Source organism: Piliocolobus tephrosceles, chromosome 1, assembly GCF_002776525.5.
Source record: "Piliocolobus tephrosceles isolate RC106 chromosome 1, ASM277652v3, whole genome shotgun sequence".
Classification (NCBI taxonomy): Eukaryota; Metazoa; Chordata; class Mammalia; order Primates; family Cercopithecidae; genus Piliocolobus; species Piliocolobus tephrosceles.
In genome coordinates, this window is record NC_045434.1 from 63,543,663 (window position 1) to 63,562,181 (window position 18,519).

General features: G+C 49.8%; 1 protein-coding gene across 2 annotated transcripts in view; it reads left to right on the forward strand.

Moving 5' to 3' along the window:
• The window catches only part of MAPKAPK2 (MAPK activated protein kinase 2), a 49,677-nt gene extending 32,493 nt beyond the window's left edge, over nucleotides 1–17,184 (forward strand). The window contains exons 2-10 of one of the 2 annotated variants that reach the window (XM_026456682.2): nucleotides 11,534–11,673; nucleotides 11,858–11,931; nucleotides 12,226–12,305; nucleotides 12,853–12,979; nucleotides 13,571–13,646; nucleotides 14,022–14,146; nucleotides 14,528–14,613; nucleotides 14,727–14,807; nucleotides 15,483–17,184. In XM_026456682.2, coding sequence (XP_026312467.1) covers nucleotides 11,534–11,673; nucleotides 11,858–11,931; nucleotides 12,226–12,305; nucleotides 12,853–12,979; nucleotides 13,571–13,646; nucleotides 14,022–14,146; nucleotides 14,528–14,613; nucleotides 14,727–14,807; nucleotides 15,483–15,626 — 933 coding nt within the window. In that variant the 3' untranslated portion in view covers nucleotides 15,627–17,184. The remainder of the gene's footprint in view (nucleotides 1–11,533; nucleotides 11,674–11,857; nucleotides 11,932–12,225; nucleotides 12,306–12,852; nucleotides 12,980–13,570; nucleotides 13,647–14,021; nucleotides 14,147–14,527; nucleotides 14,614–14,726; nucleotides 14,808–15,482) is intronic. The other variant, XM_026456683.2, reaches the window with a different exon arrangement.
• The last annotated feature ends 1,335 nt before the right edge of the window (nucleotides 17,185–18,519 follow it).

The following is an 18,519-nucleotide window of genomic DNA, read 5'->3' on the forward strand; positions in this document are numbered from 1 at the left end:
ACGAGAGAGGCCAACGGTAAACTAATATTACCAACTCAGGGTTTATTTGTCAAAGCCTCCTTCGTTGTGAATAAAAGGTTAGATCTGAATTGGGTCGGAGTCCTGGCTTTATCACCTACTAGCCATCTGGCCTTGGGCAAATTATTAATACTTCCTTGGGCCTTGGTTGCCACACCTGTACGATGGAGTCAGTGATGGATCCTGTTTTGTAGGGCTGCTAGGAAGCTTAAATATAGCAATGTTTTCTATATATAAGTGCACCTGGTACATGATTGATGCGGTTTATATGAAAATTCCTCTTTCTCTTTCAAAGTCATTTGCTGGAAGAAACAGAAAACCTCTGTCCCCATCTTTCAGTTTCCTACCCAAGACTCCTGTGTGGTTGACATCACTGCTGTGTGCAGTGTTCATGTCCATATAAGTCAGAAGTGGTTTGCAGCAGTGGTTTGGGGCTTTGGGGCCTCTGCTCGCTCCTTATCAATTCTTAGGTTACATCCTCTGGGAAGATGCCAGGCCTGGTCAAGTGTGGCCTCTGACCTAGAGTTATGCAAGGCCTCTCTTCCTTCTGTGGCTAGTGCAGAAATTTCTCATCTCTGCTCTCCTGCCTCTAGCAGGAAGGTTGGCCTACATTTGGGGCACATTCATGTTACTGTCTCAGACCAGGGGTTCAAATATAAGACCTGAATCATACTACACCTCAGAATCCAAACCCTTTCACTTATTTTTTAAAAAAAAATTTCATTCAGATGGTAAAGGTTCAAACAATACAGAGAGATATAAAACAGAAAAAAAATACACACCTTTCTCTAGTACCTATTCCCCAGTAGTCAACACTGCTACCTTTTTTTTTTTTTGCAGGGGAGGTAAATTCCTCCAGAAAAAAATGTAAACATCTACAATTTCATATATCCTCTCCCCTCTTCCATAAAAAACAAAACAATAACAACAAAACTACACAAATGGGATTATGCTATATCCCATTCTGTTCAGTACTTTACTTGTTTCTGAAAATTTAAAAAATATGCAAAAGAAGAAAATGTCATCCCTATTACTACCACTTAAATTAACCACTAATTAACTTTTTGGTGTGTTTGCTTCTTATCTTTCTGAATATACTTTAAAGGCTACTTAAGTAAGGTGGAAGCAGTTCCATTTAAAAAATTAGGATGTTAAAGATAAAGCCAAAGTATTATATCATCTTGGTCCTTATCTGCTTTCTCACTTAATATCATCCTGCTGTCCCCATCGTTACAGATGGGGAGCTGCCTCTTTCTTCTATGACGCTGCACGGTATTCCGTTGTATGGATTTGCTGTCGTTTATCTGACCAGCCTCTTATTGGTAGGCATTTAGGTTGTTACCAGTTTTTTTGCCATTAAAATGCTTTATGAATATAATTTGTAGGATGGTTTCTTGCTGGGTAATTACTGGGTCCAAGGCTTGAATGTTTGCAATTTTGATAGACATGGCCAAATACCTCCCCCAAAATACTAGTTTATTTCTCTACCAACTGAGTGTGTAAGAGAGTGCCTTTTCTCCCCAGATCTTTGTATCAACCTGGGAGTTTTGTTTTGGTCAAACGTTAATTTTTTTTTGCCAGTCTGGTGAGATTATCATCGTTTTTATAAACATTTCTCTTTGAGCTACACTGAGCATCTTCCATTCAGCCATCTGTGTTTCTTTTGCTTTGAACTGCCTGTTCTTATCCTTTGTCCATTTTTATACTGGGTTGGCGATCTTCAACAATTGATTTGTCTGAGTTAAGTTAGCCTTTTATCCATCCTGTGTTGTAAATATTTTAAAGATTTGTCATCTACAGTGCGATTTTTAGGCCTCTTGACTTTTTGGTTGAGCCCTGGGCTTTTGTGACTGCCTGTGACAGCTCTGGAGAGGGGGCCGACAGGGACAGTGGCCCGCAGTCGAGCCAGGCCCCATCTTCTGGGCAGTGCCGCGTGGTTGTTTTAAGGCTTCTGGTACTGGGATTCCCTGTTGAAAGTTTTAGCTTTGTTTTGGTTAGAGACTTTTCCCCATCATATTAATGAACATTAATAACAAATAGAGACTTGCTTTTGCCTCCCAACCAAATGTTTGGGAATGTACACCCATGTGAAGGGTCTGTGTGGTATCTTTGTCTCATCAACCTTCTAAGCCTTTTAAAATCTGTTGTTAGATTTATGTTTAGACCATGGTTCTAGGGGAGAACCATTGTCACTCCTCATTGAGTTTTGCAGAGGCTCTGAAAGGAGGACATAGTCTCTTCCCCCATCAATGTAGAGTAAAGTCAGTAGTTCAGCCAAGATTGCTCTGTCTGCCACCTCTTATGCTTCCAAGCTGGGCTAATTGAGAAGTGTGACATCTCACTCCAGCCTATAAGCAGCTGTCTGTAATTTTGAGAGATGAGAGGGATTCTCCCTTAAAACCATTGCCACTTTTGTGGCTGCATCTCATTTCTTTCCTTTGCAGCACAAATCACAGTGTATAATTAAAACTATTTTCTTTGAGCTTGCTTTTTGTGTACCTCCTGCACTAAAATGTTGAGTTCCATGGTGGTCACAGGCCTTATTTGTCATATTCTCTATTACACCCTTGGCATCCTCTAAACCAGTGTGTGGCGCATGCTGGGCACTCTGGGATTTCACTGAGTGATCCATTCTGTGAGGATGGGATCAAGTGCTCATGTATCTCCTCCTGTGTCCCTCTGTGACTCTAGATCTTCTACCTGGCAGGGTTTCCGGAAGCCCCAGAGATATGCTCCATGGCCATAGGGCCTGAGGTGTGGATGGCTGCCCTCTGACTAAAATTCGGAGAGCTAAGCTTCGTCTCTTTAAAAAGTAACATATACTAATTGTAAATAACCTAGAAAATAAAGACATAATAAAGGAAATTAAATCTGTGATTCTGTCTTTCAGAGATCATTACTTTTAACAAGTCATTGAGTCTTAATGCCTTTACTGTTTGTTGTTGTTGTTGTTGTTGTTATTTTTTGAGACAGAGTCTCGCTCTCTTGCCCAGGATGGAGTGCAGGCTCACTACAACCTCCGCTTCCTGGGTTCAAGTGATTTTCCCACCTCAGCCTCCCAAATAGCTGGGATTACATACAGGTGCGTGCCACCATGCCTGGGTAATTTTTTTGTATTTTTTGATAGAGATAGGGTTTCAGCGTGTTGGCCAGGCTGGACATGAACTTCTGACTTCAAGTAATCTGCCTGCCTTGGCCTTCCAAAGTGCTGGGATTATAGACGTGAGCCACCGTGCCCGGCACCTATGCTTGTATTGTTTTTATATACAGATCCAAATAAATATCCATATAGCACCGAGTTTATGCTGTACATAAGGGTTTGTAATTTTCACTTACCATCAGACACGTTCTGATAACGAAATTTAAAGAAAGTACACATTGGGATTTGGGTTGCAAAAGAAAGAATAGGATAGTATTCTAGACAATGACAGTGATGATACCTGAGAATCTAGTAGACACTCAGGAATCCACATTTCCCCATTTAATATTCATCTGAAACACCATTTTAGTGACTGTAGATTGTGTAGCTAAACTCACTTTTAAATAAAACAACCTCTATTACTTATCTCTGGGCCTTAAGTTTGTGATGTAGTTTGGATGTTTGTTTCTTCCAAATCTCATGTTGAAGTGTAATCCCCAGTGTGGGAGGTGGGGCCTGGTGGGAGGTGTTTGGGCCCCGGGGGTAGATCCCGCATGAATGGCTTGGTGCTATTCTCAAGATAGTGAGTTCTTAGGAGATCTGGTTGTTTAAAAGTATGTAGCACCCCACCCCTGTTGCTCCTGCTCTTGCCATGTGACACCCCTGCACCACATTCATCTTCCACCATGATTGTAAACTTCCTGAGGCCTCACCAAAAGCAGATGCTAGTGCCACGCTTGTACCAGCTGCAGAATTATAGGCCAGTTACATCTTTTCTTTATAAATTACCCAGTCTTAGGTATTTCTTAATAGCAACACAAAGTAGACTAATACGTTTGTTAGCTATTTCTAGTAAAGGTAAATAACTCTTGAAACGTATATTTTCTTAAAGATACATCTAAGATTAATACCTGAGGATGAAATTCTAAAGGTAGAATTTTAACATCAAAGGGTTTGTACTTTAAGGCATTTTCAACCTCCATTTCTGGCTGTTGCTGTTGCGGGCAGTCTTGGGCAGATTTTGAACTCTTTGCCTTACTGTGCTGTGGTGGAAAGGAGGCTGTAGGAGCAGCCAGAGCAGGATTCAAATTCCAACCCTGCCAGGGACAACTGTCCAAAAGGTCATGAATTAATGACTCAGTGAGTTTTCTCATTTATAAAATAGGATGTTTCCTCCCAGGGAGGGGTGAAGTGGGAGAGATGCCCATTCGAAGTGCAGTTCAATGTACTTCAGTGTACAAAAGGCTGGTTCTGGCACCACGTGTGTCAGAAGGACAGTTGACCTGGGAGCAATGCAAGGGTTAGGGCCACTGACCCCTCAGCAGTCAACAATTCACAGAAAACTTTTGATTCCTACTTTGGGAGGCCGAGGTGGGTGGATCACCTGAGACTGAAGTTTGAGACCAGCCTGACCAACATGGAGAAACCTCATCTCTACTAAAAATACAAAATTAGCCGAGCATGGTGGCACATGCCTGTAATCCCAGCTACTCAGGAGGCTGAGGCAGGAGAATCACTTGAACCCGGGAGGCGGAAGTTGCGGTGAGCTGAGATCGCACCATTGCACTCTAGCCTAGGTAATGAGAGTGAAACTCCGTCTCAAAAAAAAAAAAAAAAAAAAAGAAAAAGAAAAAAATAAACGGCTGGGCGCAGTGGCTCATGCCTGTAATCCCAGCACTTTGGGAGGCCGAGGCGGGTGGATCATGAGGTCAGGAGATTGAGACCATCCTGGCTAACATGGTGAAACCCCGTCTCTACTAAAAATACAAAAAATTAACCGGGCTTGGTGGCAGGCACCTGTGGTCTCAGCTACTTGGGAGGCTGAGGCAGGAGAATGGCGCCAACCCAGGAGGTGGAGCTTGCAGTGAGCTGAGATTGCACCACTGCCCTCCAGCCTGGGTGACAGAGCAAGACTCCGTCTCAAAAAAACAAAAGAAAACAAACAAACAAAAGAAAACTTTTGATTCCCCCAGAACTACTATTAAAAAGTAGCCTATTGTTGACCCGAAGCCTTACTGATTACATAGTTGATTAACACATATTTTGTCTGTTATGGGTATTTTCTCTTTATTCTTAGAATAAAATAAGCTAAAGAAAATACACATCATTAAGAAAATCACATTGAGTAGAATGAGGAAGAGGAGGAGGAAGCGGAAGGGTTGGTCTTGCTGTTGCAGGGCTGGCAGAAGAAAATCCCTGTGTAAATGGATCCACACAGTTCAAACCCAGGTTGTTCAAGGGCCAACAGTACTTAGTAGCCACTTAGCACAGAGCACTGCCAGCGCCCCTCAGCCTGTAGCCTGCTCCAGCACCTTGCTAAGAGGTTGCCGAGGCTCACCTGCAGCAGCTGCCCTCCCGAGTCCTCTTTCCTTTACACCCTGCAGAGCACCCAGGCCAGCCATCCTCCATGTGGTGCAGCAGAGGCACCGGTGGTCCAGGAGGCGGAGAGGGTGGCCCTGGCCTGGAGGCACGGTGGGTTAGTGTGTGACACACGTGGCTTTCCCCCTGACCCCCAGCTGCCTCCTGGGAGTGAAGAGGAGGTCTTGTTTGACAACACGCACCACATACCGCACCACACACCCACAACACACTTGGTGCCAGATGAGCCTTTTGCATCGCTCTTGGTGCTGAATCAGAGTCTGTCTTGGGGAGGGATGTCTTCCTTCTCTCATTACATGCGCACCCCCGCCGCCAGCTGCCCAGCTTTGGTGGTGTAGTGAGGGAGCGCGTAGGGCTGGGATGCCACAGCCTGCTTTCCTCCCCGTATCCTGGGGTCCCCCCTCTGTCCAGTGTCCAGAGCTATTAATAACACTTTCATTGAAATGGGTGTAATGGAATCCCAGTTGCCCACCCCAGTGGAACTCCAACACATGGGGAGTGAGGAGCAGAATAATAATAGCAAACACGGATGCAGTACTTATTATGCCAATCATTATTCTTAGTTATTTACATCATGCACATCTATTAACTCATCTCATATAGCAACCCCATGAAGTAGGGGCTGTTACTGTCCTATTAATGGATAAGGGAACCAAGGCACAAAGGGGTTGGAAACTTTCCCAAGTTCACATAGCTAGTGAGCAGTGGCACTTGTGAAGGGGGTCCTCCTGAGGGCCTGGGGCCTCCTCCTTCCCAATCTTGTCCTCATATCCACCTTGCTGGCAAGTGGCACGTCAGGCCCTGGGTGCCGGTTGCTTTCCTGTCCTCTGGCTCAGCCAGGCTTCTAATGCCGACCACTCCTGAGTCTTTCCACGAGGCTCCACAATGGCAGACTCGTAGGAGGAGATGAGGGGAACCATGCACACCCTGAATAGGGGGAGGGGTCCTGTGCTCCTTCCCCTCAGGTTCTGGCAGAGACAGAGAGGCATAGGACTGTATTTAGGCAGCTCCCGCAGCTCCCTCACTGCGACTGTCCTAGAGCTTCCTCCCCAGGCAATGGGCTCTGTGGCTTGACCCCCTGCCCCTGCCACAGTTGGCAGGGGGCCTTGCCTGTTGCGTTGCAGCTGAGCACATGCAATCATTAACCTTTTCTACGTGTAAGAGCATTTCAGGCACAAACTGTGTGGGGCTGAGGTGAGTCACAATGTTGGACTGGGACTTAGTTTGGGCTTAAAATATTTCACAATTCCTCCAGGCGTTCCTTGACTAACGATCTGTGGTCTTTTAGTGGGAAGGCCCTTCCTTCTTCTCGTCTCCAGTCCTTAGAGCTGTGGTCCAGGGCCTGTTGGCCTCCACTGCCCATGGCCATGGCCATGCCCAAGGAGCGGGGGCCTTGGCTTCTGGGTGGGCCCGCCGCCTCACTCTGCTGGTGGCCTCTGGCAGTGCCCTAGGAGTCCTGCTTTCCTTCCCTGTCTCTTCTCTGGCTTGGAGCGCAGGCCACCTCCCCTGCTGTTCTTTACTTAGCCCTGAACTCCAGATTAGCACATTCTTGGTTTCCTCTCTCCAGGCTTTCTGCGCTCCACGCTTGTCCACAAAGCCAAAGCCACTTTGGCACTTCAGGGCTGTGCGCCCATGACGTCAGCCAGCCTGCCTCACCCATTTGAAGGTCTTTCATTGCTTGGGCTGATTTTCCTATCCAATCAGGGATTTCTGATAAACATGTGCCTGGATGAATGTCAATGACCAGTCCTTTTTTTTTTTTTTTTTTTTTAAATTTAATTTAAGTTCTGGAATACAAATGCAGGATGTGCAATGACCAGTCTTCATGGGAAATTCTTGCTATGTTTCTCTAAGAAATTAAAAATACTACCTTTTCCAATTCAGGACGGAAAGGACAGCTCACCCTCACTCAGTCACTGGGGGAGAGAATTTAGTAGGGAGAAGAAGCAACAGAATGAGGCAGTATTGGCTCAGAAATTCCTAACCACTAGGTGAGGGAAGGAAGAGGGCAGGGAGTAAACAGAAATCAGATTAGATCTTGCCCATTAGAAACTCAGTTAGGTTGGGCAGATAAGGCATAAATATGCAAAAGGGTAAATTTTTTAAAAGTGAAAACTACCCTATATAGAGTTTCTGAGAAGCACCTTCAAGGATATTATTTCACGAAGTTGAATCTAATTTTACCGATGAGGAAACCCTTTTCAGAAAGATAGGTGGGCCTGCCTGACACAAACTAGGAAGTGCAGAACTGGGATTCAAAATGCCTGTAATTGCAAAACCCAGGTTCACTGGGCTACACCCCCCTCCTCTAATGGGTAGAGAGTTTGTGCAAGTCTGGAAGTGCGATGTGAACCCAGCCCTTCTTGCGCAAACTCTCCTTTGCCTTGTACCATGCACTCTTAACATGTCTAGGGCAGAAAGTGTGGAGGTTGCAGTGGGCGCTTGGAATTCAGGGGGTGCCAAGGAGCATGCATTTGGATTTGGACCTTGGTGCATCCTCACTTAGCACAGCTCTGGTTGGTGGATGTCCTGGTGGTGGTCACTGCACTGAAGACAGAAACTCAGCCTACAGTCTTGCTGGTAACTTGTACTGGTTACATCTACATGCCCCAGGCTCTACTCACTGGTGACGGAGGGACCCCCCTGTTCTGTGGCATTAACGGTACTGGTTAACAGTGATGAATGCCTTTCTGACAGTAAAGCACTTTTAGAGGTATTATTTCATTAGATGCTCATAATGTTTCCATGAAGGGGAGGCTAGGCAGGTATCATCGCTCCTAAATGCATGTGGCACAGGCTCTGAAAGGCAGACCTCTGTGAGGCTATGCAAGAAGAAACTGACAAATTTCAGACTGGGCCAAGTCTTCCCTGATTGTAGCTCTACAACCATGCATTGCTTCTGAGTAAATCTGACAACTTTAATTCTCCTCTGGGCTCCAGTTCTTATGTGCCTGTAGGGGGCGATCGAGGTTCTTTCTGCGTGGCTGCTCTGGAAACCTTGTTCCTCCTGAACCCTTGGAATTTAGCACTCTTACAGCATGTAATCTCACTGGATTTTAAAGATTTTCTGTGTCTCCCCTCGTATCTTCTTCTGCCCCCACTAGCCTAGGATTTTCCAGATCAGGACTGCTCTATTTGGTTTTGACATTCAGTGCAATGCATGGCCCATAGTAGGAGCTCAGTAAATGCTTGTTGGATTGAATTATATACGGAGGAAACTGGCCATTGCCTTCTCTTGCTCCCCTTAGAGCATGGGAAAGTAAACTTTTTTCCTGGTACATCCAAATGAATGAAGTCGAAGGCTGGGCGTGGTGGCTCACACCTGTAATCCCAGCACTTTGGAAGGCCAAGGTAGGTTATCACTTGAGACCAGGAGTTCGAGACCAGCCTGGCCAACATGGCGAAACCCCGTCTCTACTAAAAACACCAAAAAATTAGCCAGACCTGGTGGCTCACACCTGTAATCCCAGCTACTCAGGAGGCTGAGGTGGGAGTATCATTTGAACCTGGGAGGTAGAGGTTGCAGTGAGTCAAGATTGTGTCATTGCACTCCAGCCTGGGCAACAGAGCAAGACCCGGTCCCAAAAACAAACAAACAAATAAAAAAACCCGAAGGAAGTTGAAGGTGGCAGAACTCAAGACCCAAGCCGTGTCCTCATATGGCCACAAGGTGGCAGTGTGACCTCATGGGAACCTTGCCTCCTGCAACTATTGGCTCCAGCCACCTGTTACTCCATGGTTACTCTATGGTATCTAGTCATTGACTCCTTCTAGACACCTGTTTGGGGAATTGCCTCTGCAAAGTCAGTCAGAGAAATCCTGGCTTCCAGCCTCCTCTAAAAACTGGGTGGTGTGGTGGAAAGCCTTGGTCTTTGGAATCTACCAGGCCTGGATTCCAACCTTGGCTCTGCTTTTCTCAGAAACTTAGCCTTGGGCATGCTACTTCCCTGAGCCTCAGCTTCCTCATCCTGTAAAATGGCAAATGTACAGTTAGGAAAAACCCAACATACCATGGGCCATAGCATGAATGTATGCCAGCTTTCTTGTTGGAAATGCTCATTTGCCCTTCCCTGCCCCCTGCAGGCTGGCTCCATCGTGGCCATCTGATCTTATTTGCAAGCTTCAGATACTTTCTAGCAGGTTCTTAGGCCTCCCTGCTGTATCACCCCAGCTCCACTCCATCTCAGTCAGTCAGCACCTGCTTGCCATATTCCCCTCTGCCTGCATGCCTTCCCTCTGCCTGTCCATTTCCTTCCCAGCCTGTCTCTTGGACACCCCAGCCCTCTGAATGTCCAAAGCAGTTGGAGTGTAGACTATATAGGGCTCATCTTGCCTTCCCATGAAGATGCTAAATCTGTGAGTGTCGTCGTCTTAATTATTTTGGCACCTGTGCTTGCACTTAGCAGACAACTGGTCACCAGACAATTGGTGATAAAAATGACAATTGGTGATAAAAAATGACAGCTACTAGTGAGCATATACGTCAGACACTCTGTGAGGTGCTTTGTAGAAATATTTCACTTAATCCTGACAACAAATATGTGAAATAGAAGCCATTATCCATCCCCACTTTACAAAGGGAGGGTAGATCAGGATGATTTTGGCTCCAGGCAATAAAAAAATTCACGAAAAGCAGCTTAAACAGTAAGAAGAGTTTATTATCTTGTCAAAAATAAGTCCTGAGGGATCCCTGGTGATGTCAGCAAGGATCCAGGTAGTTGCCATCTCTCTCTCCTGGTTACCTTCCTTGGTGCATTGGTTTATCCTCTTAGGCCCCCCTTACTGGTATGTGATTGTCATGGTCCCAGGTGCCATATACAGGAGAGAGATGTAGGTTTCTTGAGTGCAGATACTGGATGGCCTCACCGATGCTCTTCATGATTTCGGATGCCTCTGTAGAAGGGAGGGAAGAGAGAGTGGGAAAGAAAGTCACAAGGACATGTCATTAGGCTTGAAAACCCAATGCACCAGTCCCACCTCTGTGTAGCCTCAGGCTCCCCACAGCCACCACCCACCCCAGAAACAAAGCCACCAGGAGCCGCCCTGGTCAGCTGAGGCAGCCCTTGCAGTGTGCTGGAGGGGACAGCAGCCTCAACACCCTTCCCCAAGAGCAGGAAGAGAGGCCCCCTTCACGCCCCCTTCACGCCCCCACTGCCCTGCCTGCCTGCACCTGTTCCCACAACAGACCCTTTCTACCTCTTTAAGAAGCCTCTTAGCAGATTTCTTACAAGGTTCTTGGCCGGTTGGGTTGTAGGCTCGTTCCCAAGCCAGTCACTAGCAAAAGGACTGGATTTAATGAGACTGGCTTAGACAAGTCAAGATTGAACCCCTGAGGCTGGTGAGAAGCCAGCCTTCTTTAATACCCCCAGCCAACTGGTCCAGGGAGAAGGGGTATCAACGAGGTTCAGTGAGTTAAGTAACTTGTTCAAGCCTGGAAATCTAGTAATAACTGGATTCAAATCGGCATCTAGCTGACTTCGAAGGCCATCTGTTGCCTGGTTGAAGTCAACCACAGAGGTAGAGAGAACATTACTCTGGATTTGTTGTGCTGGGTCTGAGTAATTGAGGAGGTGCTTTTCCTATGGACTCTGGAGTCTCTCTTCTCTCTAGCCGCCTTTCCCATACTGTATTGGTTTTTCTCAGTCGGCCTTGCTTCCTGAAGCCCCTTCACCCCCTGCTTCCCAGTACCTGAGTGCTGCTTGCCTTCTAGAGTAGACTTCGTGGCCTAAGCTGGAGACAGGCCTAAGCTGGACTGAATGGCCCGAGGGCTGATCTCAGTGTAGCTGTCAAGGCCCCAAAAGAGTCATTGTGAGATTTCATATAGAGCAGATAAGGAAATGCAGAGGCCTCAGGAAATGTGCCAGGGGGGCTGGTAGGGAGGGCCAGCAGGAGTCGGGGTTTGTGGTGTGTCGGTGGCAATGTCAGGGCATGTGGGCCGGGGGCTTAGAGCAGGGCCATGTGACAGCGCAGTCACTCAGGAAGCTGTTTGGCCTGCAGATGCTTCAGGACTGCCCCAAGGCCCGCAGGGAGGTGGAGCTGCACTGGCGGGCCTCCCAGTGCCCGCACATCGTACGGATCGTGGATGTGTACGAGAATCTGTACGCAGGGAGGAAGTGCCTGCTGATTGTCATGGAATGGTAAGCAGCCACTGTTCGGGTCCGGCCCAGCCTGTCCCCTCTCCTCACTCAGGCACCTTGCCCTCTGAGGACAGCGCAGGGATGGGCCTGAAGCCTGGAATGTAAACACTTGATTTTTTGGGGGTCAGTAGAGAGTGGCAGCGGGCTGTTGTGTTCTCCGGATCTCACTGTGGCTTCATTTCAGTTTGGACGGTGGAGAACTCTTTAGCCGAATCCAGGACCGAGGAGACCAGGCGTTCACAGAAAGAGGTAGAAAGGGTCTGTTGTGGGAACAGGTGCAGGCAGGCAGGGCAGTGGGGGTGTGAAGGGGGCGTGAAGGGGGCCTCTCTTCCTGCTCTTGGGGAAGGGTGTTGAGGCTGCTGTCCCCTCCAGCACACTGCAAGGGCTGCCTCAGCTGACCAGGGCGGCTCCTGGTGGCTTTGTTTCTGGGGTGGGTGGTGGCTGTGGGGAGCCTGAGGCTACACAGAGGTGGGACTGGTGCATTGGGTTTTCAAGCCTAATGACATGTCCTTGTGACTTTCTTTCCCACTCTCTCTTCCCTCCCTTCTACAGAGGCATCCGAAATCATGAAGAGCATCGGTGAGGCCATCCAGTATCTGCACTCAATCAACATTGCCCATCGGGATGTCAAGGTGCCAACTGTTCACAGCCCTGAGCCCGAGTGCTGTGGGGGCAACAGGGGGGCCGTGGCCACCCCAGGGATGGTTGCCAGGCCACCCGGCATCTTTGCTGCCTGGTTCCTGAGCATGCCATTCTCTGCCCTGTAGGGCCTTGCCCTCTCTGCCCATGGGCAAACTCATAAACCCAGTAGTGAAGCATTCTCTGACCCCACTCAGCCCTGTGGTTCTCCTCAGGCAGAAGCCCCCAGTCACACTGTTGGTTTCTCTGTCCCTGTGGTGTTTACTGTGGGTTCTGTGTGTCACTCTCTTATCTCCAGGCACTCTGGAAACCCTGCAGAGGCAGGCACTTGCCCGTAGAGAGCTGCCACTCCTTGTGATGGGCAGTGCGTGGGCTGGGCAGACACCCCTAGAGAGCTGCCACTCCTTGTGATGGGCAGTGCCCAGGATAGGCAAATGGTTGCTGGACGAGCAGAGGAAGGAAGGAACCAGCACGCTTTTGTTTCTGATAGCCCCTCCCAGGTCCAGCAGGGTTGCTATTTTTCTGTCTCTCTTTCTGTAGCCTGAGAATCTCTTATACACCTCCAAAAGGCCCAACGCCATCTTGAAACTCACTGACTTTGGCTTTGCCAAGGAAACCACCAGCCACAACTCTTTGACCACTCCTTGTTATACGCCATACTATGTGGGTAAGTCCCCAAGGGGCCCAGGGACCTAGGCTTTTCCCAGAACTTTTCTCAGCCCCTCCTCTTGACTGTTGGGGGGCGCCGCAAATCCTAGGAGAGTTGTGTCTGTGTGGCCCCTTCTGGTGCGGGTTCTGCTGGGACCTGCTGAGATGTAGGGCTTGTCAGAGCGAAGCTACAGTGGAGGAATTGTAGGAAAGGATCTGCCGGGATCTTTCTGAGAAGAGCCATGGTTTCCATCAGATTCTCAGTGGAATCTGGACCCAGGTCTTGTTCTGGAGCCTCAGCTGATTGGCATGGAAAAAACTTTCAAAGCGTGTTCAGAGCATCTGTGAAATTAAATGGACGGCATAGGTCTGAAAGTCTCATGCAGTTCAGGATCTTTAAAATCTTAAGATCCCAGTTCCAGGGTTTCTCGTGGAGGAGGGTGTTCTGTTCCAGTCCCTGGGCTGGGCTTCAGCTCTTCCTTCTGCACCCCAGCTGCTGCCACCTCATGATAGGCTGAAAGGTTGGGATGGGGAGCATCTTTCGCAGAGAAACTGAGTGGATCACAGGATTCTGAGGGCTTGCCCACCCATGTTGACCTTTGGTTTGCAGCTCCAGAAGTGCTGGGTCCAGAGAAGTATGACAAGTCCTGTGACATGTGGTCCCTGGGTGTCATCATGTACATCCTGTGAGTGTGCTGGGGAGAGGGCTGGGTGGGGCAGGGAGTCAGGGCGGCCAGTACTTCTCCAGGACAAGAGGAAGAGGCAGACGTTAGCATTCCTCTTTCTACAGGGGAGGTCCCCTGCATGCCCCTTCTCTCAGTTCCTATAGCTAAGTGGCGGGTGTAAACCAGCTCATGGACTGGAAAGTGTGCGCCTTAGATACTTGCTGTGCTGGATTCCCAGGCCCCGTCCTTGGCTTCGTATATTGTGCCTGTGTCAATGAGCCCTGATTTCTCTGTGACCTTTACAAGGAGAAGAGCCTGATTCTCATCCGGTTCCTGGTGCAGAGCCCCTAAGTGACAGCTGTTGTGTCTCCCACTTCCTTCCTCCTGTTGATGCAGGCTGTGTGGGTATCCCCCCTTCTACTCCAACCACGGCCTTGCCATCTCTCCGGGCATGAAGACTCGCATCCGAATGGGCCAGTATGAATTTCCCAACCCAGAATGGTCAGAAGTATCAGAGGAAGGTAAGAACCCAGGCTTTCAGGACAAGGGGAAGAGCCTCTGTGTGTGTGTGTGTGTGTGTGTGTGTGTTTACACACAGACACACGTATGGGCCTCCATCTCATGTGCCTGGTGTAACTGTGGGTTAACACCTATGCCCACGCCTGCGGGGTGCATCCTGCCTCATTTTGCCTGTGTGGAGGGCTGGTGGCAGGGCCAAGGCTGTGGGGCTGTGCAGGGCCTATCAAGTGGTAGAGCCGTCATGGTCCTTGGGGCTAGTTGTTCAGGCAGCCTGCCTCCATGCAACCCCTCTTTGAATCTGGTTTCCCCATAAAAACTGGGGAAAGGAGCAGGCCAGCGAGAGTGGCCCCTGAGCTGTCACTGCCCCCTGCCCCGTCCCACAGTGAAGATGCTCATTCGGAACCTGCTGAAAACAGAGCCCACCCAGAGAATGACCATCACCGAGTTTATGAACCACCCCTGGATCATGGTAAGCTCGGCAGGCTGGGGAACCTTGGGTCCCACGGGACTGTTCCACAGGACAGAGTCTTAGGACCCTGCCCACCCCAGGCTTTCACTCGGACCCCTTTTCTGTCTTCTCAGCAATCGATGAAGGTCCCTCAAACCCCACTGCACACCAGCCGGGTCCTGAAGGAGGACAAGGAGCGGTGGGAGGATGTCAAGGTGAGGGGCACCACTGGGCGAGAGGGGCTCCGGGTGGGGTGGGTGGCTTGCGGGGATTGCCCAGGTGTGAGGCATGGTGCTGGTAGGGGAGAGCTTGATTCTGACTCTTTCATCCCAGGGGTGTCTTCATTTCAAGAGCAGCAACCAGGCCACTTGGCTGACTAGGTTGTGAGCAGAGAATTCTGTGTTCCTGTCCAAACTCAGGACTGTTTCTTAGAATCCCTTTACTCTCTGGGTCTCTAACGGGACCTTAAAGACCATCTGGTATAATGGTCTCATTTTGCAGAAGAGAAACTGAGGCCCCGGGGCGGGGGGACGGACAGTCTGCTCAAGGTCACGCAGCTGGTGACTGGTTGGGGCAGACCAGACCCAGGTTTCCTGACTCCTGGCCCAGGGCTCTTCCTCCTTTCCTGCGGGGTCACTGGGGGCTCTCAGGGAACAGCAGCAGTGCTGTAGCCAAGCTCTCTGCTGCTCAGCCCTGGGGTGAGGCTGCCATTGTTAGCATGGACCACTAAGCAGCCCGTCTTCTCTCTCTGCTCCCACCCCCGCCGCCCTCACCCTGCTCTTGTTGTCTCTGTCTCTCACGTCTCTCTTCTGCCCTTACATCTCTCTTCTGTCTCTCCTTCCTGTCTTCTGGCTCTTTCTGTACCCTTCCTGGTGCTGCTGTGCCCCCAGGAGGAGATGACCAGTGCCTTGGCCACAATGCGCGTTGACTACGAGCAGATCAAGATAAAAAAGATTGAAGATGCATCCAACCCTCTGCTGCTGAAGAGGCGGAAGAAAGCTCGGGCCCTAGAGGCTGCGGCCTTGGCCCACTGAGCCACCACGCTGTCCTGCCCGCGGGAGGACAAGCAATAACTCTCTACAGGAATATATTTTTTGAACGAAGAGACACAGAACTGTCCACATCCGCCTCCTCCCCTTCTCAGCTGCGTGGAGCCTGGAACTGCGTCAGTGGCTGAATTCTGCCTTGGCTCTGGCCACCCCAGAGTGGGAGAGGTTGGGAGGTTGGGAGGCTATGGAGAGAAGTGAGCAAGGTGCTCTTGAACCTGTGCTCATTTTGCAATTTTATCAGTAATTTGACTTAGAGTTTTTATGAAACCTCTTTTGTTGTCCTTGCCCCACTCCTCCTCTCCACCAGACGCCTTCCTCTCTGGATACTGCAAAGGCTTGTGGTTTGTTAGAGGGTATTTGTGGAAACTGTCATAGGGATTGTCCCTGTGTTGTCCCATCTGCCCTCCCTGTTTCTCCACAACAGCCTGGGGTTGTCCCCGCTGGCTCAGGCGTTCTGGGAGCTCAAGGCCACCTTGGAGGAGGATGCCATGCACCTCCTCTCTCGGAGCCCTCAGACATCTCCAGTGTGCCAGACAAAAAGGAGTGAGTGTGTGTGTGTGTGTGTGCACACGTGTGTATGAGTGCGCAGATCTGTGCCTGGGATCGTGCATTTGAGGGGCCAGGGGCAGGCAGGGCTGCAGAGGGAGACGGCCCTGCTGGGGCTTAGGAACCTTCTCCCTTCTTGGGGTCTGTCCTGCCCATACTGAGCCTGCCAAAGTGCCTGGGAAGCCCATCCAGATTCTGAGCCAGGCCCTCTGTGGCCTGTCTCTGTTAGCTGGGTTCCGGGAGGGAGAGAGGAGTGACCAGGCACTGGCACAGCGATCAGGAAGACTGGACCCCCAGCCCCAGGGCCCCCTTCCCCCTACTTAGTGCTGGTCCTAGGTCCTCTGAGGCACTTATCTACTGAATGACCTCTCTACTTCCCCTTCTTGCCATTATTAACCCATTTTTGTTTATTTTCCTTAAATTTTTAGCCATTTCTCCATAGGCCGCCGTCCAGCTCGTGTGGGTGAGCCTGGGCAGCTTCTGTTGACAAAGCTTTTGCATTTCCTGTGTTTCTCCTGGGTTCTGGGGCGTCAGCCAGCTACCCCTTGTGGGCAAAGGCAGGGCCATTTTTGAGGTCTTCCCTCAGATTTCCATTGTGTGGCCTGGTGGGTCAGGGGGAGTCTTTGCACCAAAGATGTCCCGACTTTGCCCCCTTGCCCATCAGCCATTTGCTATCACCCCAAACAACTCAGCTTCGGGGCCGGTGAAGGGAGGGGCCTCCCCCAGCACAGATGAGGAGCAGCTGGGGTAGGCTCTCTGTGCCATGGCCCCCCACTCCCCCTTCCCTTGGAGGGAGAGGTGGCAGGAATACTTCGCCTTTCCTCTCCCTCAGGGGCAGGTGGTGGAGGGGCACCCAGGGTCGTCTTTGTGCACCAGGGAAGGTGCTGGGTGCCTGCAGCGCCTCCCTTGTCTCAGATGGTGTGTCCAGCACTCGATTGTTGTAAACTGTTGTTTTGTATGAGCGAAATTGTCTTTACTAAACAGATTTAATAGTTGAGAGTTTTTCTTTCTCTTTCTTTCTGGGGCTCAGGCGCTAGCCCCCAATGCCTCTGTGTGCAGAGGGGTTTTGTTGGGTGGTGGGGGTGTGGGTTGGGGGTCCTGGGAGAGGAGCAGAGGGCCCCCTGGGCGAGCAGGAGCCAGCACCTCATTGGTGAGGACCTGAGCAGGATGTGTGTAGGGCATCCTCAAAGCAGGACAGAGAGGCTGCAAGCCCATCATCTTTTGCCAAATGCAGAGTCAGGAGCCAAGCTCTTTTTGGCATATGATTCGTTGACCTACATAGCCACCACCAGGTGCTGGCACTTTTAGCTTGTGAAAGCCGACTGGTTTTCGGTCCAGGGGGTCCAGGGAAGACGGGGGTCCAGGGAAGACGGGGTGCTGGTGAATTTTGTTGAAATCCTGGAAAAGATACCAGGGGAGCAGGTTAGTGTAATACCGGCACTCTCCAGGAGGCGGTGATAGGGGTCAGGTAGAAACCAAATGCTCTACCTCGGAGCTAGAAGAGAGCTCAGGATTCCTGTGGCCCATTCTCAGTGCACAGATGAGAAGACTGAAGCCCAGAGCTGGGGCCACGTGATAACTTGACCTACAGCAGAGCCTAAAGTGGAAACTGGGCTACCTGTCCCACTGCACTCCCTCCGGGTCAGACGGGAAAACAGCATATCCTTCACTGTGTCACCCGCATTTTCTTATGTGACCCTCAGAGCTGCCAGCGAGAGACAGTATAGGGTGGCTGCTGTTTTATGTGTGAGGAAAGTGACTGAGAAGGCGGGATAATGTGCTGCAGCTGCGTGGTGGGATTGGAAATCAAATCCCCCTTCCCGCTGGAGGAGAGACCTGCTTGTCCCCTCTGCTGCCAGAGGGACCATGTCTCCACTGTCAGCTCACGGGAACATCAGGCCCTGGTCCTCCCCTTCATGCCAATGGTTGCTGAAGTTGATTCTTGCCTTGAGATACTACTCATCACTCTAAAATCACAGCTCAAAACAAAGCAGCATGGGGGTTTGCTTTCAGAGAAATCCATTTATTTTGTCTGCACTTATGAAGGTGTTAGAAGCAATAATCCGAGAAGGAGGAATGAGGGGTGGTTGGAGGGAGTGAGGGAGAGAAGGAGAGGAAGTTGTCAGAGTTCTGCTATCTTTAGAAGCTGCGTTAGTTTCCTGTTAACAAAACTTCTGCCATATTAATTTTATGGCTTAAAACAACACAAATTTATGATGTTTCTGTTCTGTAGGTCAGGAACGTGATAGGGTCTTACTAGGCTGGCTGGAGTCCAGGTCTCAGCAGGGCTGCATTCCTCTTTGGAGGCTGTTTCCTTGCCTTTTCCAATTCT